Source organism: Cynocephalus volans, chromosome 8 (assembly GCF_027409185.1).
Source record: "Cynocephalus volans isolate mCynVol1 chromosome 8, mCynVol1.pri, whole genome shotgun sequence".
Lineage (NCBI taxonomy): Eukaryota > Metazoa > Chordata > Mammalia > Dermoptera > Cynocephalidae > Cynocephalus > Cynocephalus volans.
The window spans coordinates 1,985,310-2,010,051 of NC_084467.1; the positions used below are offsets into that span (position 1 = coordinate 1,985,310).

The following is a 24,742-nucleotide window of genomic DNA, read 5'->3' on the forward strand; positions in this document are numbered from 1 at the left end:
GGGGACTGGGCGCTTTTGCTAAGCCCACTTGGTCCAGGCCCCCTTTAGGTGGGGGCTCGTCTGGGATGCAGCTCCCAGGAGAACATCTTGCTGGTGGCCTTAGAAGAGAAAGTCCTAATGAAGCAGGCACAACCTGAGCACGACCCGTAGCCATGTCCTGCCCCTTTCCAGGCACTGGCCCAGCCTCCCCTCACCACGAGGGTGAGCCCAGTGCCCACCACTCACCCCTACATGTTCTGGGTGCTGGAAAGGGACAGGCAGGGGCCGGCCACGGGAGCCCGGGCACAGGCTGGCAGAAGCTGGAGGTTCTGCCTGGACCAGGTCCTCTGCCTCTCTGTGTGAGCCCCAGGGTCCTCCCCTGTAAGTGGACTGGCAGCAAGGTTGACCCGTTCTGGGCGCTGAGTATGTGCCAGGCGTGGTTAGAAGCCCGTTTGCTAGTGTTCCAGCATTTCGTCCTTATGTGGCCTGTGAAGCAGTGCTGTTGTTACCCCCGCTGTATAGACGCCACCATGAGGCCCAGAGACCTCAAGGCACTTGCCCAAGGACACACAGCCGGACACTGGAGAGTAAGGTTGAGCATATACCCTTAACCAGCCCCTCAATCCTGCCTCCTTCCACCTCCCACCTTGGGAGGGCTCCTAGGGAGACACCATGAGCCAGTGCGGGAAGATCCAGATTGTGCCTGGCAGGTAGTGAGGGCTCAGTCCGTGCTGGTCTACACTCCGACCACCACTACCACCAGTGAGCTGCAGAAAGTGATTTTCCAACAATATTATCAAGGGAAAAATAAAGGAGGGGGAGTCCGGGGTGAAGGCCTCCATCTGTATACAAAGCCCGGCAGTTGCCCTTTACGTGAGAGGCATTGCTGAGAACTCCACCCAAAGCCGACGCCGAAGTCGGCAGTGGGCATCACCGAAGAAGCTGCTCCCAATCCTCTGCGAGTTCAGGCCCCGTGACATGAATTCAGGCCACAGGCCAGCCTGGGCGAGCGGGTTCAGGGACGGGAAGGCCCCGGAGTCAGGGGCTAGAGGGGGAGGTGGGGTGCTGTCACCACGGTGCCGCATCAGTGCTCAGGTGTGCCCGGGGGACGGTCTCCCCACCTCGAGCCCTGCCACAGGCAGAGACGGCACCACGTAGCGCATCTGTGGACCTGCCGTGGGTCCTGCCCTGGCGTCCCCAGCGTCCCCCGTTTTCTGGGAAACACGGAACCAGCATCCCACAAGTGAGCAAGCGGCTATTTCCAATCTTACGACATCCACGATGAAAGGAACAGGTGGAAAGATTGTTGAGACTTGTAAATTAGTCGCTAATGAGGAAAATTAGGAAATCTGCTGAGGCATAAAAAATGAGAAGTCCAGAGAAAGGGGACAAACGGTCCACGGTTATCCCCCCCCGCCCCTTCCTTCGAACTCTGGTTGAGACCGGACTGAAACACAGGCCCCACGACGGCGTTAGTGCAAAGGGACTGGTTTAAAATGTAGAGATGATTAATTGATTAATGTGCAAAAAGATGATTAAAGTATGTCAGGGAACGAGGGGAACGGGCCCGTGTTGACTGGGCCACCTGCCACCTTCTGGGCCGGAGACGCGCTCTGCAGACGCCATTTCTCTGAGTCCTCGGGAGCTGACAGGTGGGTGCTGTCGCTCCTGTCCCACAGACGAGGGACTGCATCTTGTGAGCCGGTTCACAGAACCCGGCGGTTGCCACCCCTACCCCCTCCCATCGGCGGCTGACCCCAGCCAGGCCCAGGATGCAGGTTCAGGACCAGAGCAGGGGACACGGGCTGCGGCCGGGGTGGTCTCAGCATCGGGAGAGATGAACTCCCGTTCCCGTAAGATGGCACCCCACGACACGGTCTCAGACGTGCGGCTGTTGGGGTCTCCCCTGCCTGCTCAGGGTTCTACCTTCGGAGGTCCTGGCGCTAGCCCGGTGTCCCCCACCCTGGACACTTTCCTCTCTGAGCCTCAGCTGCCCCTGACACTGAGTGGTGACATCACAGGCATTATGGGAGAAAATTCTCTGCTCTTCCTCTTCAATAAAACCCATGGTTTGGGACAGCAGGAGAAAACAAACTCGATGAGAATCTAAGGTCCCTCCGTTTCTCCCCTGCCTGCTGGAGTGTAGGAGCAGAAAGCACCCTGGTACAGCTGACCGGGGGCCCCAGGAAACACCCGTTTAAACAGCTTTCTCCGGGGCATCGGGCTGGGCAGACGTTGGGGTCCGAGCGGCGTGGAGGCCATGGAGCTCATCGGACCCGGATCTGAATCCTAGCGACGCCCCTTGCCAGTGTACGACCAGATGCAGGTCCAAGCTTCTCTGTGCCTCAGTTTCCAGACCTGTAGTATGGGGATGATAACAGGCCTCACTTCCAGGGTTGGTCAGATGTTAGGACGTGGTGGTCACCTTCTCCATGAGGAGAGATGACGGAGGAAAACATGAACCACGAGGGGAGACACAGGGAGCAGCTGTCCCCGCCGTGTAGAGCCCGGGTCGCCGTTCCCATCTCCGGGCTCCTGCTCGGCCGTCAGGACCTTGGGGACATGCAGGGAAGGCCGCGCGCCCGCCGCAGCCCCTTGTACCTCCATGAGCCGTGGCCCTGTCCCCTGGCTGCCGTGTCCACGGGCTGCACTCGGGTCAGCGGCGAGCTAACGCCTTTGTCAGGGTGATTAATAGTGGTGGGGACTGTCGTTAATTCACTGCCTAATGACTGCGGCCGGCGTGCTCTGAGTAATCGGGTGATGTATGGGGGGAGCGCCCACCTCGTGGCAGAGGTGAAAATCATTTCGACAAGTCAAATATTGTCACAGGGAACAAATGGCTCTCCCTGTTAATAAAAATTAATGAATTTTTTTCTTTCTCTCTTTCTTTTTTTTCTCGCCACTGGCCTGCTCAATGAAGTTGCCGGGGGGCTGAGCAGGGGCGCGAGCTTGGGGGAGTTAAGCACTTTATTTGATGGTTAAAACTATAAACGTCTTTATTAGGGCAGAAGGCGGCTGCAGGGCCGGGCAGCGCTCACCTGCAGCCCTCCTGGAGGGGGAGTGGCTGCGCTGCAGGCCCTTCTGGGGTGGGGTGCAGAGGGCGCCCCAGTCTTGAAGGAGGAGGCTCCCAGAGAGGGGCTGCAGCTTTCCCTGGCCCAGAGGCGGGTTAGGGGGCAACACGTCACCCCACAGAGGGTCTCCCTGGCCCTCAAGAGCCAAAGCACGAGGTGGCACCACTCTCCTACGGAGTATCTCGGTGGCCCCCAGCCCTGGCTGCAGTGGGGCGGGGGTGTCATGCTTCAAGGGGCCTCGGCCTCCGCAGCTCCCCACCCCCACTCTGGTGGGAGGCCCGGGCAGGGCAGGGAGCCAGTGGCCTCGGTGCCCGGAGGAGGCAGGGCCTGGAGGGAGGGGCGGAGGGCCCGTGCCCACCGTTGGCAACAAAGCTGCTCTGGCTGATCCTCATCTCCAGGGCTCAAGGCAGATGGACGTGGCTGGTTCTTCCTCCACGGTCGCCACGCAAACCCCCGGTTCTCAATGTGAGCAGCCAGCACTGCCGGGGAGCCCACGGCCTGCTCCGTCTGCAGTGGCGGCAGCAGAGGAAAAGGCCGGGGCAGGGTTTTACCTCCCGAAGCTCCGGCTGCAGTGTCTCCCCAGGCAGGGCCCTTTCTACCCCCTCAACCTGGAAAGCCCCCTCTGGCTTCCCTGCGGCCCCTGAGAGAAGCCCAGGGCAAGGGACACCCAGCCCAGAAGGACCCCCGCGTCCCTCGAGCCACCCCAGGGAAACCCGGGTCTTCCAGGCAGAGGGGCAGCACTCGGGGCTGCTCTCTTCCTCTTAATGATTTTTATTTTGGGACAACGTTTGTTTCCTCGTGGCATGACGTGCTCTGGCCTGTGAATGGCAGCCCCAGGCCCAGTTGGTAGGAGCTAAAGAGATAAATAAGTCTATAAATAGTTTGGTGGCGGTTGTCACGGCGTCTGCTCGGCATTTAACCCCTTGCTGCTCCGCAGAGCTGCCCAGGCAGAGGGAGGGAAGCCGAGCAGAGAACAGAAACCACCAGGCGCGTTTTCTTTCCTGGACACACCCCAGATGAGCACGTTCCGCCCTGAGTGGCCAGGCCTGCAGAGCTCCTGCGGGCACCCTGGCCTTGGTCGCATCTCCCCAAACCCTCTGCACTCCAGGTGATGTGACAGCAGGCAGACACGGCCGTCCCGGGGCAGGAAGCCATCGCCCCCTCTGCCCATCCCCTCAGCGTCCTACCTAAGGGCCCCAAGTTTGCAGAAACACAGGGGTGTGTGCGTGTTGTGGAGGGGGGTGTCTCTTCCCCAGATCCACCCTGGCCACGTGCTGGGCTGGCTCCTGTCCTGTCCTCCTCAGCCTGAGCCGGCCCAGATCCCTTCAGGGTTCTGGTTGGCTCTGCAGAGCCTTCCCTTCCTCCGTCTGGAAGAATCCCAGGGCTCTGAAATGCGTGAGCAAACCAGGCTCAGCATCCTGGAGGAGCCTGAGGAAGCCTCAAGACAGAGAGACGACCCTCGTCTCTGGCCACCCTGGTCCTGCCACTGCCAGAACCTCCTGAAGGCCAGATGGGATCAGTGTCCCAGCCCCGGGGGAGCAAATCGAGGCCTCCTGGGTGTCCCCCAGAACCACCCACCCTCCGCCCTCACGAGGGAGCCGCTGTCCCACAGAATGGAGTCCCCATGGTTCAAGGAGGGCACCTGGGCACAGTGGGCAACTGCGAGATGCCCTGCTGCTGCCCTGGGCCCTGCCGGCCACTGGTGCCAGGCCACATGAAGCATGCGGGCCGTCTGACGGCCACAGCGATGACAGCACCACGAGCGGGGCCGTTGGCCTTTGGACTTCCCGAGAGTCTTTGAGGTTGGATTTATTCCTATTTTACGGAGGAGACCAAGGTCCAGAGAGTGGAGTGGCACACCCGGGGTCCCACAGGGCCTAAGGGGATAGATCGGCTGGAAGGAGAGCCTGCCCTTGCTTACGGGAAACAGAACCAACCAGGGTGGCGAGGAGAAGGCAACCTCACCTCCCTTCCAGAGGCCCCAAGGCCTGCACCGTGGGGCTGCTGGCGGGAGTTGGTTTTACTTGGGTGGAATAGCTGTTAGAACCCTCTTTCCTGTGGGTTTTGCTAGTGCTAAAAACACACTGTGGATTCACAGACGTACGTGCACCCGTGCTCTCAGCAGCGTGTTCACGGCAGCTACAACGTGGAGGCGGCCCAGTGTCCACCCACAGATGAGTGGGTGAGCAAGATGGGCGCCACCCATACCACGGAATTATTATTCAGCCTTAAAAGGGGAGGAAATTCTGACACATGCTACAACACGGGCGAACCTTGAGGATGAGACACTGTGTGATTCCACTTATGAAGTCCCCGCACTTGTCACATTCATAGAGACAGAAGTAGAATGGGGGTGGCCGGGGTCTGGGGGAGGGAGGGAGGGGCGTTAGTGTTTAATGGGAACAGGGCTTATGTTTGGGAAGATGGAAAAGTTCTGGAAGTGGGTGGTGGTGATGGTGCCACACGATGTGAAAGTGCTTAATGACCCTGAACTGCACACTTAAAAATGGTTAAAACAGAGCATTTTATGTGACATATTTTACCATAATTTTTTTAAAAACCCCACCACCGTGTTGCAGGGTCTTTGGTTTTGGAGCTGGTGCTGATGCAGCTTTGCTGATTCCGGAGGGTGTGCATCCACACTCCAGGAGAGGAAGAGTTAAGGGGGTCCTGCTCCGCTGCCAGCTCAGACAGTGCTTAGCACGGGGGCTGGGGAGCCTCAGCCGTGATTTAGAAGAAAAACAGTGAGATTTGAGCAATCTACGGGCTACCTCGATGCCCCCGGGGCTCGGGGAAGTGGTATATTAACCAAGGAATAAAGGAGAGGAAGAAAAAAGGCCAAATCACATCTCTCTGAAACAAAGAGGCTTTTTACCAGGAACAAGCCTTGATAAAAATGACAGCGGCATCGCGAGTCATCGGCGCCTGCCCAGGGCGATGGAGGCGGGGCGGAGATGGAGGATGCGGGCCTGGAACAGGCGCACCGCCGTGTCCCCAGAGCATTGCGCGGACAAACAATCATCCTAGAGTAATGCGTGGGCTTTAAGCAGGGTCAGGTGGCCCGGGCTGCCCTCCAGAGCCCTCCACAGCCCGTATAAAGGCTGGGGGCACCCAGGGGCTCGGGAGGTGCGTTCGCTGGCAGCGGGCTCCTGGCCTGTGAGAATCTGAAGGCCTGAGCAGCAGGGATGGTGTGGGCAGGCGGTGGGGGGTGCCCAGGAACTCATCCTGACCTCCCCTGGGTTGATGTGGTTCTCTTTGAGCCACGGGGCTGGCACCCGAGGTGGCAAGCTGCCCTTGAGGTAGACTGAGGCCTGGCAACAGCTGGCAAGTGGCTCAGAGACTTGGAGGGAGGGTTTGCCGGATGCCCGCCGGCCCAGGCTGCTCGGGCTCTGCTCGCTCTCCGCAGAGGGGCTCATCTGGGCCCTTCCTCCTCGTGTCTCTTCATCTGTGAAATGGGTTGATCAACACTCTGCTTCAGGGCCTTTGAGCAGACCAAGAACAGAGGGGTAGGCAGGGGTTCTAGTGACCGCAGCCCCCGGCCACATTCTGTGGTCAAGACTTGGTTTTCATATGAGTTTCCTGGGGCTGCTCTAACACATGACCACAAACTAGGCAGCTTAAAACAACAGGAATCTATTCTCTCACAGTCTGGAGGCCAGAACTCCAAACTCAAGGTGTCAGCAGGGTCACGCTCCCTCCGGATGCTCTAGGGGAAGGTCCTTCCTGCCTCTTCTGGCTCCTGGTGGCTGCAGGTACTCCTTGGCTTGAGGCCAAATCCCTCCAGTCTCTGCCTCCATCGTCATATAGCTGTCTTCTCCCTGTGTCTCTGTCTCCTCTTCTTACAAGGATACCAGTCATTTTGGAGTAAGGCCCGTCCTAATGACCACACCTTAACTCGATACATCTGCAATGAACCTATTTCCAAAGAAGGTCACATTAACAGGTACTGAGGGTTAGGACTTGGACACATCTTTTGGGGTGACACAATTCAACCAGTGACAGCTTGGGAGCTGCTCCAGCCACCGACCTGGGTGATAGGAGGTAGAGGGGGCTGGCAGAGACTCAGCCAGTCACAGGGCCTGGCTCTGCCCCTCCCCAGCCTGTGACTCATGGTTGTTCTGACCCCACTTTCTATACATTCAAAGAGCAGACAGTGCTGTGGGCTGTCCCTGCCTTGCCTGGTGTTTGGGACAAAGATGAGTGTGCATGTGACTGTGGCCAGGTCAGGGGTGCATGGGGCCAGGAGCGGGAAGAGGAGGAGGAAGGTCCACCTCTTTGTCGGGGGCGTTTCCCACCATGGCCCCTTGCAGGAGTGACTTGGAGAGGATGGCCCGTGCAGCGCCCACCTTCCCAGCTCTCCAGGCCGTGGTGACAATTCAGCTCCATCAGCCCTGCAGCTGGGGCTTGCAGTCCCTGTGGACAAGGACCCAGGCACGGGTCTGGGAATATAAACGGCAATTTATTATTATTAATATTTAGCATGTTTGCAAAAAGTCTTTTCTTGGTGCTATTAATTTGCTGTGTTAATAACAGCCGAGCTCCCGTTCTGGTCTCGGAAGTGCGGTGAGGGGAATGCCCGGGAGCGCAGTGCCGGAGGGCAGCCAGCAGCCTGGGCAGGAGGTGGGACCCGGCGGCCACGGCTCCTCGCAGGAACAGTTCCTGCATCCAGGGCTGGGGAGAACCTGGCATGTTTACTGGGGTGTATTAAAGGCAGAACAAGAACAAGACAAAACCTGTCAATTCCTGTGTGTCCCTTTCTAGCAAAACGATTTTGGGAAGTGGGACTTCAGGACTCCTCTGTGGCCCCAAGAACCCTCCCATTGAAGAGGGGGCTTCTCCTCGCTGGGCTACACTTGACAGAAACGTACCTGCACAGAAAGCCTCCGTTAGAAATGAGAACATCTTATTTTTTCTCTAGGAACCGCCTCCCGTGTCTGCTCTCTCTAATCAGCTTCCATAGACCCAGCGGGACCAGGTGGGCTGGTCTGTGCCTCCCCCTCCATTTCCTGCCCCTCTGTGCAGTGGGTGAGATGGTCCTTCAGAGCCCATGTGGATTGATAGGCACTGGGCCGGGGGGACTGTATCAGAGTCTCTGAGGGACCGAGTACAGGGCATTCCCCCCTGCTGGGTTCTGAGATGGAAAAGCAGAGCCGGAAGATGGGGAACCAGAGTCCTACCATTTTTTTCCAAAAAGGCTCCACAGATGTTCCCTCCCATCCCTGGAATGTGGACCCAGCTGGCCACCCCATGGGGGTGCAGAGAGGGCAGCAAACGTCCAGCTCTGGGAGCAGTGGAGAAACCCGGCCCCCTTCTGAGAGGTGGGGGCTGGGCCGAGTTAACCCAGGTGCTCTTCACAGCTTAGCCAATCAGAGTCAAGTGGGGAGGAGCTAGAGAGTTGGGTTAATGTGGCCCCATCCTCAGGGAAGGGAAGTCATGAGTGGGGATAAGGGTCCTGCATTCTAACTTTCTTGTTAAGAATTGCCCTCAAGGTTGTCCTCGCCCCTATCCATGTATCCCTCTACCACCCATTTAACCACCCATTCATCCACCCACCCATCCACCCACCCATCCATTCATCCATCCCCGCATCCACCCATCCAACCACCCACCCACCCACCCATCCACCCACCCATCCACCCACCCACCCATCCACCCATCCATCCACCCACCCACCCATTCATCCATCCACCCACCAATTCATCCATCCATGGATTCACCCACCCACCCATTCATCCACCCACCCACTCACCCACCCACCCATCCACCCACCCACCCATTCATCCACCCACCCACCCATTCATCCACCCACCCACCCATTCATCCATCCATGGATCCACCCACCCACCCACCCACCCACCCATTCATCCACCCACCCACCCATTCATCCACCCATCCACCAATTCATCCATCCATGGATCCACTCACCCACCCATTCATCCACCCATCCACCCACCCACCCACCCATCCACCCACCCATCTACCCACCCATCCATCCACCCATCCATGCATCCACCCACCCATCCACTCACTCACCTATGCTTCTTCTGCTGGGCATGAAGAAGGCAGTACTAAGTGCTAGGACACTTTTTCAGGTGTTTTGTCATTGCAGGGGAATGCTGAGGTCATTAGGATGGCGTTTGAGAGCTCTAGAATTGAGACTGTCTGGATGGCTCCCAGCTCAGCCCCTGACAAGCTGTGTGGTTCTGAGCCAGTTGTTCACTCCCTGAGTTTCACTTCTTTGACGTACAAAATGGCTTAAGTTACAACTCTGCCTCCCTTCTGGGGACTTTGAGAGAACTGGATCGATTGCAGTGCCAGCTGCATGCTCCGGGGGCCCAGTGAGTACCCAGCAGCCAGCGGGTCCCCAAAAGAGTTAGTCCCCATCCATGCTAATGGTGTCTGACTAGCCATGCACAGACCAGCAGACCGAGGAAGAGACCGTGTTCTGGCCGTGTGGCCCACCCGTGGCCATGTTTTCTCGAAGTCTTAGGGTCATCTGTGGTGTTTTCTGTCCTGAAGTTTTGCCTCATTTATTTTACAAGTTGAACTGAACTAATCAGTAAGTTTTAAGTAAAGCATTGGATAGGTGTGGCGAAATTTAACATCACTTGGGGTATTCAGACCTTGAGTTGGCCTTTGGGGAGGGGGTGCTCATGGCGGTCCTGCCTCTCCTGGGGAGAGATCCTGGTCTGGGGGTTGCTGCTGCTGGTTGGCGTGATGGAGCTTTCAGAGCAGGGAGCAGGAGCCCTGCCAGAAGACACGAGGCTCGCGGTGTCTGGCTGCCGCCATGCAGGCTTCGGTGAAAAACAAGATTTGAGAGGCTCGGCCAAGCCTCAGTTTTACAGGAAATATAACCCAGCGTTTCGTAGATGGGCTGTGGATACTTTCCCTGCCAGGGATTCGAGGGACACTTGGGGATATCGTGGCAGGCTTTGGTCCTGTTCTCACCCAATAAAGAACTCAAATGAGAGAAAGCATCTGACGGGGGGCCTAGACTGAAGCCTTTGGTGGCCGTGGCTATGCAGACAGGGCCGGGGGAGACTTTGACACGGTCCCTCTGAATCCCCGCTAGCCTCCCGTGCGGCGGCCCTGCAGCGCTGCTGCCCCCCACAACCTCCGCCAGGGGCGCGGTGGCCAGACCGACCGGAATCAGAACCGGGTTCTGCAGCGGCGTAGCTGCTTGAGCAGGGACGTCTCCCTGTAGGTGCTTCTGATGGGAAAACTAAACAGGAGCTCAAATTCTCTTCTCTTGGATATGAAGGTTACTGGAAGCGTCATGGCCTTTGAGTTTCTCCGGCTGAATGGCAGACGGGTTTACTTATTCGAAATGCCTCAGAGTCGACATGGGGTTCTGTCCAGATTTTCAGAGTGTTCTTTTGGATGTTTTAAGGGGACTCAGTTCCCTTTGTGTTCAGCCCTATTTCTGCAGGAGGCACCCTTATCACTCAGCACTTCCCGACACAGGCCAGCCCCACTGAGCTCCTGGCAGGCCTGTGAAAGCCCAGATGGCCTGGCCCACCCACAGCCTCAGGAACTGCAGCCTTAGTAAGTCCCCAGGGATGCTGCTGCTGGTCTGACTCCCAAGCTGCAGTGGGCAAAATGTCCCCAAAATATCCAACACAGCTGAGTCCACCTTACTTTTAAAACCTCACTGTCCACCACATGTCTCCTGGCCTTCTGACTGGGCTGGACCTGGTCCTATGGGTTCAGAGGAGGAGGTGACCCAGTGCTGGGCCTCCCAGGAGCTTGCTACCACCCAGGGACTCCAGGCCACGGAGCCCTGAGGTCCCCTCGATGCTGCAATATTGCTGTTGGGGACTCAGATGAACACAGAGAGGCCCCCATCCGCAGCCCTTCCTACTGGGAGGGCTCTGTCCCTCGGCCGGCCACTTCCTTCCTTCATGGAGCTCGGCTCTAAGTGGCCTCAGTCCCTTCCCAGCCTCCAAAGTTTGTGCAGGTGCCAGGTCACTTGTGACGTGTTTACTGCATACCTCCCGTGCGTCCCCAGCAGCCCCACCCTGCCCCGCTGGTGCCGACTCCCCGGGAAAGGAGCTGCCAGGCCTTCTCAGGCTGCCGCAGGACCACCCTGTCCTCTCCCCGTTTCCACCTTGCCACCCACTCTTCCCAGGGCCCTGCGGGTTTGTGCACAGAGGAGCTCCAGCGCTCCCGCTGCTAGGACCGTGTGGATGCTCAGAGAACCTGTCCCCTACCACTGGTAACTTGCATTTCAGAGCTGACTTGTCATTCAGCGTGACGCCGTCCGGGCCGCAGGAGTGGGTTCTTCTTCAGGTGCGGAGCCGCTTTGCCCAGCTGTGAGCTCCCTGGACTCCACGCAGTGTGGTTGTGTGCCCTGTGACACTGCAGGTCTGCCAGTGCCTCCTGAGTACACCCTGGCTCTCTTCAGACTAGGGGCTGGGCTTTGAATTTGTTTCCAGTTCAGTTCCACGTAACATTAACCTGATTCCATTGGACTCCAAAGGTGTCCGCAGAGCACACAGCCTCCAGCATCATTGTGCCCCACACCAGCAGGCCTGAGGGCCCCAGCTCAACCAGGGAGGCCCAGTGGGTCTCCTGCAAGAGACTGTGGGCCTTGTAGAAGTGCCACCTCCAGGTGCACCTCCGAGAGGCACAGCTGCAGATCTCTGGGGACGGAGGACAGGCAGGTCCTGCTCGCCATGCCTTAGGCACTGAGAAGGGGCCAGCTTGCAGAGACCGGGGAGGATGGGACATCTGTAACAATGTCCAGCCCCAAATGTGTTCTTGGAGAGAGATCTGGGCACCAGGAGCTCTGAGGGGGCCAGCATGGCCGGGTCTGACTGTCACACCACCCACCTCGGAGCTTGGCCATCATGCCCAGGGCAGGCATGTGGATCTCAGTTTTACAGTGGGGAAGATGTCAGCTCCAAGGAGCCTGACCACCTCCTAGGGTCACCATCTGATGAGCTGCCAGCATCCTTTTCTGGAGACAAACAAGGGGCAACTGCTCCAGCCCCGCCTGTTCTGAGGTCTGAGCCAGGGATGGGGGTCTTTTAGGGGCTCAGTTCTATGGGGTGCATTAGGACAGTGCCCCTTCATGGTCTCCCTGGGCCCCAGAAGCCAGTGCTGCCCAGGGCTGGTTACAGTGGCTGCAGCATGTGCAGGGCAGGCCACCCGGGCGGGCTGTGGTCAGCCCGTGTGTCCTCACTGGACAGGACTGCTCAGCCTAGGCCCAGGGGGAGTGAGTGGAGGCTGAGAGTGGACGGGGAGCTGGCCTCGCCGGGCCTGGGTGGGGCTTGCTGGAGGCTGGTTCTCGCCAGTGGACTCCTTCAGCCACCCAAGGTGGGAGTCCAGCGTGGCCACCACTGGGGTTCACAACAGCCCCCCAAAAGGCCCCTTCCTAGGCAGTGAGGCTCATGCTGGGGGCCAAGATGGTCTTCCCTTCTCTCTTTCAATGTTCTTTCCTCTCCTGTTTCCTCCAGTGCCCACTCGAGGGTCAGCATAGACCAGCTGAGGACAACTTGCTGTTGACCCTCAGACCCCGAGACAATGGCCACACAGGCTGTCCTGGCAGGGTCTGCAGGTCCACGGGTCAAGCTGCCACCCCCCCCCCCACACAGGCCAGGACCCCCTCAGACCCTGCTCCTGGCCTGAGGTCCTGTTGGACCCCCCGGGCACCCCCTCTGCTGCAGTACACACACCCCTTATTTCTAACCTGGGTCATGAGGGAGAAAGACATTGAACCTGGAGAGAAATCCTCACAACACCACGTTTTCAGCTTTACCCCTAAGGTCCCCCATTCGTATTGTTTCTGGATACAGATATTTCCTCCCGGGGAAGAGAGGCGCTGGAGGGTGTAGGGGTGCGGGTAAGGATGCTCTTTGCCAGCGTCTTGTCGGGGAGCTCAGCCAGCACCTGGCCGTGTCAGAAGCACCTGCTGAGCCCAGATTTGAAGGGGACGGGGTGGCATCCATGATGCGCATTCTCTCCTCTCCTTTTCTGCCCCAGTGCTTGTTTGGGTGACATTAGGAGACATTGGCTAAAATATGCCGGCTCAGCCTGTGTTGGGGGTGATGTCTAGGGGCCAGGACTGGGGTCGGGGCAGCGGCACCCAAAACAGGGCAGTACGGGTGCCCAGTGCAGGGAGTGTGGGCTCAGTACTCAGGGTGTGGGCTCCGGCTCGTTCTGTCCCTCACTATGGGATCATAGGCAGGCTTCTTCCCCTCCCTGTGCCTCTGTTTCCCCACCTGTAAAGCGGGCAGCTGGCCAGTGAGCGGGAAGCCCTGTGAGGGAGGTACGTGCCCACCTCACCTGGTGCCCGGCTCTGTCCACACAGCTGGGCACGGGCCTGGCTCGGGCTTCTCCACCACCCTTGACGGGCACCTCCTAGGATGCCTCGTGGTGACTCCATGAGGATTTCTGGGCCCAAAGAACCCAGCCAGAGTGACCACCCTCCCAGGAAAGCTCCAGATGTGGGTGTGGGGCAGGGAGTGACTGTCCTTGGCCCCCACTCACTGCGGAGTCTGCTGCCTTGACCACCTCTGGGACCTCCCAAGGGCAGGTTGGCACTGGCATTGGGCCGAGCACACAGTGCAGTGATGCTTGTTGAATGGACTGAACCAGAATCTCGTGGAAGCAACATCACTCAGTTTTAAGAATTAACATTTTCAAATCCCTTGCTGCATCTCATTCTGACAGCACGCAGTCTTCTGAGAGACGCGTTGGGTTCCACCCATCTCGACACCTGGAAACGGGCTGAGAAACGTCCTGGTGGGTCACAGCCTCCTGATGCCTCTATCAGGGTGTGGGGGTCAATGAGCCACCCAAGTACCCTCCCCCCCCGGTGCCCGGCCAGGACTGAGGGAGGCCAGCACAGCACCTTGGAGTACATTCAAGGGGCGTCCACTCGCAGGCCCAGGGACTTGTGTCCCGGACACTGTGCCAGCCTCCCTCATCCCATCCCTGCCTGGCACCGACCTCCTTGAAGAGTGTGGCAGATTACAAGGTGATCCAGGCCCCAGGTGATCCGGCACAACCTATTCTGGTTACGGTGGAGGTTCCCAAAGTCCAGAGAGTTGAGGGACGAGCTGGACGCCATTGGAATTCAGTGCAGGGGGCAGAGCCCAGGCTGCTGTAGGTTGCCCCTGCCCTTCCCGGCCACTGCCAGGTTCTTTGTGCCAGCATGATAAGGACATTAACTAACGCAAAGTAGTTGGTGGTTTGCAGCCTAGAATTATTACCCTCTGGACTTTTCTATCTCTCCGCTCTAATACTTTTGGCCTTGCATTTTCTAAAATCTGAAATTTCAAGGAACTACAGAGCAGACGGTGCTGTCCCAGAGTTTCCTACATCTATGACGAACGCGCATTTTCATCCTCAGCGTTTGTCCTTGTTTCACTGTGTTTTAAGCGACCCCTCCCTCCGCCTAAAGCAGCAACGTGTTTGGAAGTGGGTGCGCTCCGCAGTGGTTGCCGCTGTCACTGGAATAATTGGAGCTGCACACATGGCTGTGGCCAGCAGAGAGGCCGGCGTGCTCCTGTGCTGTCCCCTCCAGGGTGATGTTCTGCGAAGCTCCGGGTTGCGTCTTTTACTCGCGAGCACAGGGAACCAGCGCTGGCACAATCAGCTTCTCCAGGTGCTCCAGGTGACTCGTGCTCACACGTGTGTGTCCAGTTCTGTGTTCGTGGCTGGACCTGTGTGTTGTCCACCACTGTCGGGACACAGAACAGTCCGAGTGCTGCTGATGGCTCATGTTGTCCTTGTGTGGCCACCACCTTCCTCTTCCCCTGGCCACTGCCCATCTGCCGAAGAGCTGTCTCTACTGTCCCTGATGGCACTGCTATAAATCTAGCTCCTCTCTACAGAAGCCCCCGGTTCTCCTCTCATCACCCTCCCCCAGGGCCCTGCCCCATCTGCACCTGCCTTGGTGTCACTGAGCCTGGCCACTTGTCTGAACTTGAAGATGCCAGGACAGCACCTCTTGGGATGGAGGGGCCGGGGACTCAGGGGTCGCTGTCCAGCAGGTTGGCATGAGCATACGCCCTCATGGGCTGGAGCAGGCCGTGTGCTGGTGTCTGGAGGAATGATCGGGAGCAGAATCTCTGAGTCACAGGTGTCCTGGGAGAGCAGTGGAGCCCGTGTGGGGACAGCCCTGGGCAGCCGAGCACTGTCCGTTGCCTTGTGCTTGGAGGAGGAAGGTGAGACAGCCCCGGTGCTCGGCCCCTCACCCTCCAGACAGGTTCCCTTTTTCCATTCTTCTCAAGGGGTCTCCAGGCAGAAGACAGCGCCCTCTCCCCACCCAGAGGCCCCGTGGACAGAGTTCTGGCTGAGGTTGTCTTGGACGTATTTTCAGATTCCCGATCATCCCCTCTGCTTGCACACACACACACGCTCACACACATGCTCACACACACTCACACGCACATTCACAAATGCTCACACTCACACACACTCCCATGATTGGTGGGATGGGAAGTGCTGTCCCCAGCAGCCCTTGCACAGGGCTACTTTCCTGCTGCAGCGGGGCCTGCAGGTCTGCCAGCTTCTCCTTCAACCCCGCCATGCAGGAAAGGGGGAGCTGCAGCAAAGTCCGCTCCAGCCAAGGATCGAGGCTTAAATCTGCCCATCCCAGCAGCAGAGCAGCCAGGAGCTGGGCCTTCATAGGCCAAAGTCACCCTCGGACAACGCCGCTTCTGTGGCCACAGCCTCGTGGTGGATGTCATGGGAGGGACCCTCTGTTGGCTGTTTGGTCTCTGTGCCTGGCTTAGCATAGTGACCCTAATCTGGGGCTTCCTGTCGCTCTCTCCAGATCCCCAAATCCTGGCCATAGCTTTGATTTCCCAGTGGGGTTCTCTGGAGAGAGGGGGCTGCTTTTGCTCGTGGATTATTTCCTATGATGCGGGCGAGAGGGAGCAGGAGACTTCCACTGTAAGGCCCTAAGCCAAGGGTTGGGGTGGAATCAGGGGGCCGAGGACACAGTGGGCTCCCAGCCGGTGCCATCCCAGCCCCAGGGAACAGTTGGGTTCCTTCACTTCTCTGACCATTTCACACATTGACCTGCGTCTGACAAGACTCCAAACAGGGTCAGGCCTGAGGTTCACCAAGAACACAGGCTTGGCAGGGACCTGGAGCCTCTAGCAGGTGCTTCCTGCAGCCACACCCAGGCTCTCTCCCCTGCTCCTGTTGCTCCTGGCACCCTCCCCCCCTTGCTTTTATTATGTGGGTAGGTCTCGTGAAAGAAATTTTAGGGATAATGGCCTCGATCACGAACCCTGAGCATGAGACCACCGCAAAACCCAAACAAAGCATTCCAGGTCTCCCAACAAGTCAATGGCACACCGTGTGCAGCCTGTATTTCAGAGGTCATAAGGAGCTCATGTTCTTGGCACTGCGAGAGAGCGCCGGCCAAAAACGCACCTGCCATCTCGGAGGCCTGGGTGTCACGGGCCGGGGGCCTAGCTGAAAAGATGCCCGCTTCCAGAACAAGCCTCTTCAGCCGGGACAGAGGTGCCCGGGCAGGCTCCTGGCCTGGCCTGGCCTCTCAGAGTTGTCCTGGCTGGAGCTCGTGGCTGTGGAGAGCTGATCTTTAAATCCAGCATCTCTGGTTGCCCTGGGGCCTTGGAAAGCCAGAGATTCATGCTCGTCTCCCCCGACCCTAGGGCTCTGGGGCCTCCAGCAGGCCCTCTGCTTTCTCCAGAGCCTTCGGGGCTGTTCTGCACCTCATTTTCTCCAAATGTTTTCTGTACATTGATTAGGCCTCCTCTCACCCACCCTTGGAAGAAGAGCTCTCTCTCTCTCCCAGCAATGGGCCGGTGAAATGGAGACTTGGGTTTTTCCTGGAGGCTGCAGGCAATCGCTTAACCCCTGTGACCGCGGGGAACGGGAGGCCAGAGGCCCGTCGCACAGCCCTGCCTTTAATCAGCAGGAAACACTACCTTTCTCTCCTGAGCTGTTTGCCTGGCCAGTAAATTAAACATGCCCTTAAAGTGTTGATTTTCCTCCAGTAGGTGAGGGGTTTGGGGAAGTAGAATTCAAGCAGAAAAATAAAATTTAAAAATGCCCTGCGATAAATATGCACTTGATGGGGATGTTTCCCCACTTTGGACTCTGGCAGAACTCACAAAAATAACCAGCTTTAATTCCTAATTGTCCTGAAAGGCAGAGGCACCTACACCCTGAGGGAGTTAAGGGACATCGCGGGGAACGTCGGCTTCCAACCTGGTCTTTTTGTGAGCTCTGAGCAGCTACCAGTTCCAAATAATAAGGTGGCATGTTAATGATCCCCCCCCTTCTAATTTAGCTTTGTGCCGCGCACAGTCGATGGGAAGGTTTATGGGGTGTTCTTTCAAACCTAAACAACCTCAGGTCTTTGGGGTAGAGGTAACAACAGCTGCCATTTCTGAAAGGATCCTACAAGTCAATTAAAAAGGAACCATTGGCCACTTAAAACATAATAATTACTTCTGTGAATGCTGCTAAATTAAATAAGTGTTATCCCCATGAGTTTTTTTTTTTTTTTTTTTCCCTAAGGCTTTGCTTTCTTTTGAAAGAAAACATTTTGTTACTTCTTGCGCCGATCTGTTTGCAACCAGCGTGAGGAATCTGAAATCATTTTTCTTGTACTTAGAAGTTCTCACCCCCCTGGAGGCATCTATTTCACCAGCTGAGGTCAGGGAGCAGGGAGGGGGCCGGGAGACAGGGGCCAGAAGGACCATGGCTCTCCGGTCACTTGCACAGGTTTTCAAACCTCTGACAGGAAGGACTTGGGCGGAAGGATCTAGATCAGGGGTCCAGAGGCGCCAAGCAACCTGGAGCAGGCCTGCAGGGTCCCGTCCTCAGCTGCCACTTCCGACACCTCCTGTCCCTTCCCTCTCTCCCGCCTCTCTCTTTCATGACTTTTTAAAAAAATTTTATGGAGGTAAAATTCACATCACATGACAAGTAACCATTTTAAAGCGAGCAATTCGATGGCATTTTGCATGTTGTGTACATTTTGCATATATTGTACATACCATTTTGCGTATTGTGCAACCACTACCACCATCTGGTTCCAGAACATTTCGTCACCCAGAACGAGACCCGGTGCCCCCGACAGTCACTCCCCATGCCCCCACCCCGGACCCTGGCAACCTGCCATATGCCTCTGTCTCTGTGGATTTGCCCATTCTGGACACTTCATACAAATGGAGTCATATGCTGTGTGCCTTTTGTGTCTGGCGTCTTTCACCGAGCGTGACGTGCTCCAGGTTCATCGCATGGTAGCGTGTGTCAGAGCCTCGTTCCTTCTGTGGCTGAACTGAATGCCATGGTATGAATTCACCATAACCTGCTTGTCCATTCGTTGGCTGATGGGCATTGGGGCTGTTTCTACCCTCGGGCAATTGTGAATAGTGCTGCTGTGAACAGCTGCCTCTGTCCCCATGTCCAGTGCTCTGGGGACATAACCAGAAGCAGAGCAGCTTTCTTCCTGTCACCTAGTCCTCACCTCCCTGTGTGTCCCTTAGCTCCTATTTTATCAGCTGTTCTGTGCCTCGGGTCACCCTCTGGTGTATTCCAGGTGGTACTATCTTGGCCCGTCCTTCTCTTGAGATGGACCCCACAGCGTGGCCCACCCTAGACAGACGAGCTGGGGGTGCTCCTCCTTTTGCTCGGTCCAGAGACCTGCAGCCTGTGAGTTCCACGTGCATGACCTCAGCGGGTCTGTTCCTAACCATGAGGTCATCAGGAGCTTCCAGGAACCCTTCCCAGGGCCCTGCCAGCCCCAGTGGGGTGTCCAGAGCAGCCCAGGTGATGGGGCAGACGCTCTGAGCAAATTTCACCTTAACCCAAATTCCGAGTCCTCCCAAGAACTTAGGATGCATCTCCGTCCCGTGTTGTCCAAGGCTGCAGATGGGAACTGGAATGGTCCCAGAGCAAATACGGCACCATCGGCGCTGGGTCATTGCTGCATGTGACACCTTCACCCGCTGTCCCCAAACATGTGAGGTGCAGGCTCCTTCCCTTATTCTCCTAAAGCAGAACCAGCCAGGTGTGCTCAGCGTGCGCGGGGCCCTGGGGAGATGCAGGGAGAACTCGGCTGTGCTGCTGGTTATAAACGAGGGTCCCTTAAGGAGCCCCGTGCAGTCTCCTCCTTGGGAGCCTCTGACATCGAGTGATGGGCGCTTGGTTCAGGACGGGGCAGAGGCAGCATCTCCTGGGCAAGGGGTGGCAGCTGGGGTCTCTGGGCCTCTCAGTGCATGTCCCTGGTGGTCCCCGAGCTTCTCGCACTGCGGAGTTGGGGTGTGCTGCAGAGGCTGACGCTGCCTTGTCTCCTTTAGGTGACGGTGACATTGTAAATAATATGTATGAGCCTGACCCGGACCTGCTGGCTGGCCAGAGTGCCGAGGACGAGACTGAAGACAGCATCATGTCCCCCATCCCCGTGGGGCCGCCATCCCCCTTCCCCACCAGCGAGGACTTCACCCCCAAGGAGGGCTCGCCCTACGAGGCCCCCGTCTACATTCCTGAAGACATTCCGATCCCACCAGACTTCGAGCTCCGAGAGTCCTCCATCCCAGGGGCCGGCCTGGGAATCTGGGCCAAGAAGAAGATGGACGTTGGGGAGAGGTTCGGCCCTTACATGGTGGCGCCCCGGGCGGCGTTGAAGGAGGCAGACTTCGGATGGGAGGTGAGTGCTCTGCGTCTGAGCATGATTGATCACGGCCATTTGTGTCATGTTCATCTATTTATAAAGCCGGGTCGAGCAGCCACTGCCCGAGGCGGGGGGCTCGGTCGGAGAGAGCGTTCGAATGTCACATTTCCCAGGCTTATTTTATCCTACAGCTCGCACGCCGTGACTCAGAAAACATCAGAGGTCCTCTTGGACGCCTGTCAGCCCCCGTAGGCAGCACCCGCTCTCGTCCCGGAAATGTGTCTTTCATGAGCTCATGTCTTAAAACATCCCGTGCTTCCCGCCAGATCGTAGGTGCTAACGTGCCATCGTGGCAGAACAGGAGACAGAGCACACATCCCAGAACAGGCTTCGTTCCAGCCCCGATCGGCTCGGGGTGGCTTGCAAAACGTACCTGGTGGCCGTGCTGTCCCCTGCGCACATCCGTGCCAAGGGCCTCCTGCCCAGCCTTCTCTGGTCAGTCAACTTCTTAGAGGGGCTCCTAATCTCAGGTTATGGGGTACATGAGCCTTGTCCTGCTGGGGGGGATGTCTTGCTGTTTAACGCTCCCTACTGTGTCGTGGACAGCCTTCATGGTTCCGGAGCCCACATGCGACTGACCTGCCACGGGTGGTCCAGAAAGGAGGTCACACCCGATGAGGGGTGCTGATGGCTGTGAGCATCCCTGGGGACAGCTGAGAGCAAGAGGCATCCAGAGGTGCCCTGCTCAGGCCATGAGGGACACTGGACCCTGGTTTCCGGGGTTCTCAAGTTGGTCTCATAGGGACTAAAAATCCCACAAAAACACGCCTTCTCCTTGGCCCTGGCTTCTCTGCCAGGCCCATGCAGCCAGTTTTCGGGGGTATTATTGGCAGGTGTCTGTCTGGGTGGAAAGAGGGAGAGCATGTCCAGATGGCTCTGAAAGCACTAGGGTCGAGGTTGGTTCTAGGAAGGACAGACAGTCCGAGGAAGCAAGAGGACCCCGAGGGGCTGGCGGCCAGGCCCCTAACAGCAGGGGGTCGGGGGGTGGACGTCAGGTTGAGCAGGGGTCCTGTCGCTCCTCCTGCCACCTCTCCCAGCCTCTCGGAAAGCTCCCAGCTGCTCCTTGCTTCAGGATTCTGTGCAGAGGGAGGGAAGATTCAGGTCTGGCTTTTCTGTCTCTCAAGATGCTGTGCAGTCCTTAAACATTACACTTCACACCAAAATTACCACCTAGAGACTTGGGGTGCACAGGTGATCCCCAGCAGCCCTTGAGTGTCTCTCCTAGGCCCATCAGTGTTGAGAGCCCTTTCTAAGGGTGTTGAGGAGCCAGGCTGTGTTAATCGGCGTGGTGGTGGTGGTCAGAGCTGCCCATGTCCCCGCAGAACTAAGACGGGCATGGGCTCCACAAGGAGAAAGGGGTCTCAGTGCTTCCCACAGGCGGGTGGAGAGGAGTCCCTGGCAGCACTGGGGGTCTGTGTGGCTCATTGTCATGGACACATGGGGACATGGGAGCTTTTACCTGAGTGTCAGCTTAAAGCCCCTCACACTTTAGAGGACTCTGAAGTTCCAGATGGGAGGTCGGGTTGGCCAGATGGACAGAGGCACGGGCAGTTGGAGTTCACAATAATCCAAAATGGTAGTGGTTACAGCCCAGCTGGCTGGTGTGTGCCATTTGGGGTGACCCCTGCCACTTGTCCCGAGGCGGCAGTGAGTGTGTGGGGCTCAAGGTCGAGGCCACCTTTGGGACTGACTGGCCGGGCACCAAAAAGCAAGGTGAGCCAGAGGGAGTCTGGAATCCCAGCTCGCCGGTGGGTGTGCAAACTGCTTTTCCATGGCCCCTTGGTGAGTCCCTTCTGGAACCAAGGAGGGCATTTTTCAAACAACGTGACAGGTAAGCATTTGGGACTGTGAAATGGAACTGGCTTTTGCAGAAGCTCCTGCCCGCCTTCTCTGCCTGGCTGTATGGGAGAGGAATTTAAGGGTGTTCAAGGCAGGACTGTTTAACTGGCAGGTGGCTTGCAGATGTTAGAGCGTGGACAAGCCCTCAGGTAGCGCGTGGATGACCTTGAGGCAATTTTGTTCCTGTCTGCTCTGACACAAGTTTCTGTTTGCTTTTCTTATTTTCTTAAAGAAACGGCCCGTATCGCAGCGGCTCGCTCAGTGCCAGGCCTGGTACGGGCTGTCGCCACTCTCTGCCCAGCACCTGTTGACTTTGCGATGTCGTTTGCTCTCGGTGCGCGCGAGGCAGGCGCTCACGGCTTTGTTCGCGGCCGTGACCTGGCAGCCCCCTTTTGCGCCGGCACTTGGAAATATTTGCCCTCGATCCAACGTCTTCAACAGTGTTCCAGACGCACCCGACGTTATCTGTCTGACCTTGTTTTCCCTGCGAGTTCAGGCTTTGTAATGCTGTCGGGCTTTGTTTCTTCCATCAGATGGGAGGGAGCGGTGCTGCGGGTTGAGGTCACGCAGCCAGTGGCGGGATGGCATGGGAAGGGCGGGACGCGGGCAGCCCAAAAATCCAGGTTGAACTCGGTTTTGTATGAAGTCCACGACTAGGGTCAGGCTGTTACTCTCCAGCTCCACAGATCTCAGCCGGGCCTACGGGGCAGGAAAAGCAACCATCTTGCCTCGTACACAGTCTTACCAGAATCTTCTGCGTGTGTCCTGGGACACTGTCTCACTTTGGTTTCTTGCCTTCCTTGAAGTAGAAAGGGCAGCTCCGGAGAGAGAAGTGACTCACAGGTTTCCTGGCTGTTGTCCTGCTCGTGTGACACATTTTCTGATCTCTGCAAGTGGGGCTCAAGGTTAGGGACAGAAAACCTGGCTCCGACGCAGGGTCTCTCTGTGGTTTGGACGGGAGCGGGGTCTCCTGTTCCCCACGACTGAGCTACTTGCACAGACAGGGTGTGCCGACGTGCCCACGGCTCTCTCCGTGCCTGCGGTGAGCTCGGCCCGAAGCAGGCCCGGGCATATGGAAGCTGTAGAAAAATGTCCCTGTGCAGGCGTCACGCCAGCAGGGAAGCCTGGGTCAGGCCCGGCCCCGTCAGGGGCAGGTCCCAGGACAACACATGCATGCCTGTAATCCCTGGATGGTCCCACATTTCATGTGCATAACGTTCACTCTTGTGCTGGTAACTGCGTTTTATGAATCAGTGTAATTTGATTTTACTATAATTTCCAGGGCATTCATTTACTGAAAAGGAATAAGGACGACATTTTAGCCAAGATGACTAAGGAAATCCAAGGAGGATCCAGTCGCGTTTTGGTCTCCCATGGGGTGGCCCAGAGCGCGGGTTTGTGGCCAGCCTGGTTCCTCCTGGGGGGTCTGGGGGTCGAGCGTACAGAAGGATAAGCGAGGGGGATCCCCCTGCAGACACAGGACAAGTGACCCTCTGAGGCCCAGTTTGAAATAAAAGTCAAATTGATTGTTCTTACTGTCATCTTGAGACATCTTCGAAACAGTTTTCTTTGCTAAGTCGAGACACCATGCCCGGTCAACACACGGTTTCGGGGTGACTTAGGCCCAGGCACGAGCCTCTTCCCTCCCCACGTGGAGCCCGCGTGGATGACCCTAACCCTAACCCTAACCCTAACACAGAGATCCGGCGGGCGGCACAGGAGGTGGCTGCTGGCTTCAGGTTCAAGGTCATGGGGGCATCCTTACCTCCCGTAGGGACTTTCCTATAGCAAAACAGGGACTCGGGGGGGCTCAGGATCTGAACTTCCTTCTTCCAAAGTTCCCTCGTTTTAAGCCGCTCCCTCCGTCCTCTGCACGTGCATATCAGGGACAGTTGACGACTCTGGTCCCCCTTCTCCTGGGTGCTTTGGGGCGTGCTGGGAACGGGTTCCTCGCTGTTTTGGAAGGATCCACACCTCGTGTCAGCCTGGGGCCTGGCTGGCCGTGTTTGTGCGTGGGCGTGGGCGTGGGCGTGGGCTCCATGCATCGAAATGGTCCCCCGGCTCCGTCTGCCAGGGAGGGTGCCCAACTGCCGGCCCCTCCATCTGCACGCGGCTGGGCTCTTCCCAGACATCGCGCCCGCCCGCCGATGCCGCAGCCTGCCCGGAATAAATCACCCTGTGATTGCGTTTTTCTGCCCTGGGGTCTGCAAAAACAATGATTTTGATCATTTGTTGAGTAAATCATGACATTTATCATCGTGCTGCTTATTTTGCTAATTAAGAGATGGCTATAGTGACGGCCCGGAGGGAGAGAAGAGGCTGCTGGCGGCCGTCGCCTGCCCCCTGCCCCCAGGGCGCCACGCAGCACCCGGGAAGGCACCGGAGCCGTTTTCTCACTGAAATCAGCCCTGTCTCCCGCCGGAGTTCTGCTGTTTCTCTGAGTGCGTCTCCCCAGAAGGTCACTCCTGGCAGCTTTGCCGGTGCCCAGACTGTAACTGGCACTCAAAATCCTCTGCTGAATAAATGCATCTGCCTTTGTCGGAGAAGCTGGTGGAAGATGTGAAAGTGAATTGATGGGGCTTCGATGACCTGAAGGATGTACTCACGTGGACCATCTCATCCCCAGGTGCTAGTGACTGAGTATTAACTCACGTGTGTTTGTTCAATCAACAAACGGGCCATGTCTGGGCCAGGGCCTGTGGGAAGCTCCAGGGTTACAGGGCAAAACAGCCTAGAGCCTGAATTTTGGCTGCACCAAATTCCCAGCAGTTCAGTCTCATGGCCCCCAAGCCAGCTCCTCCGGGGTCCCTGGAGCCCACTGGGGGTCCTTGGCAAGGGCTAGGACCTGCCATGCCCCGCCCCGTGTACCACAAGCTACCATGGCACCCAGAGATGCCAGAGCTGGGGGATAGCATGAGCAAAAGCTACCCCAGACCTGCACGCTCTGATTCTGAGAAATCTCTGCAAGTTTGATATGAAATTATTATACAAAACACCCGGCCTTGCAGAAGGGCATGGGTGTGAGAAGAAGTGAGATCTCTGTGCGTGCACACTCGTCCACCTGCGTGTGTTTCTGGAAAGGAGACGACTTTCTGTTCCAGGCAGGGGAATGAGATACACAAGTCTCATTTGGAGTCTATTTCTGGTCCCAAGCGGCAGGTTAGTGGGGCGGCCCAGTGGATCCCAG

At 57.4% G+C, this 24,742-nt stretch overlaps 1 protein-coding gene across 1 annotated transcript in view; it reads left to right on the forward strand.

Moving 5' to 3' along the window:
* The first annotated feature begins 15,108 nt into the window (after positions 1-15,108).
* Positions 15,109-24,742, forward strand: part of PRDM16 (PR/SET domain 16) — a 234,175-nt gene continuing 224,541 nt past the window's right edge. Inside the window, exons 1-2 of the mRNA XM_063105685.1 lie at positions 15,109-15,223; positions 19,343-19,692. Coding sequence (XP_062961755.1) covers positions 15,109-15,223; positions 19,343-19,692 — 465 coding nt within the window. The remainder of the gene's footprint in view (positions 15,224-19,342; positions 19,693-24,742) is intronic.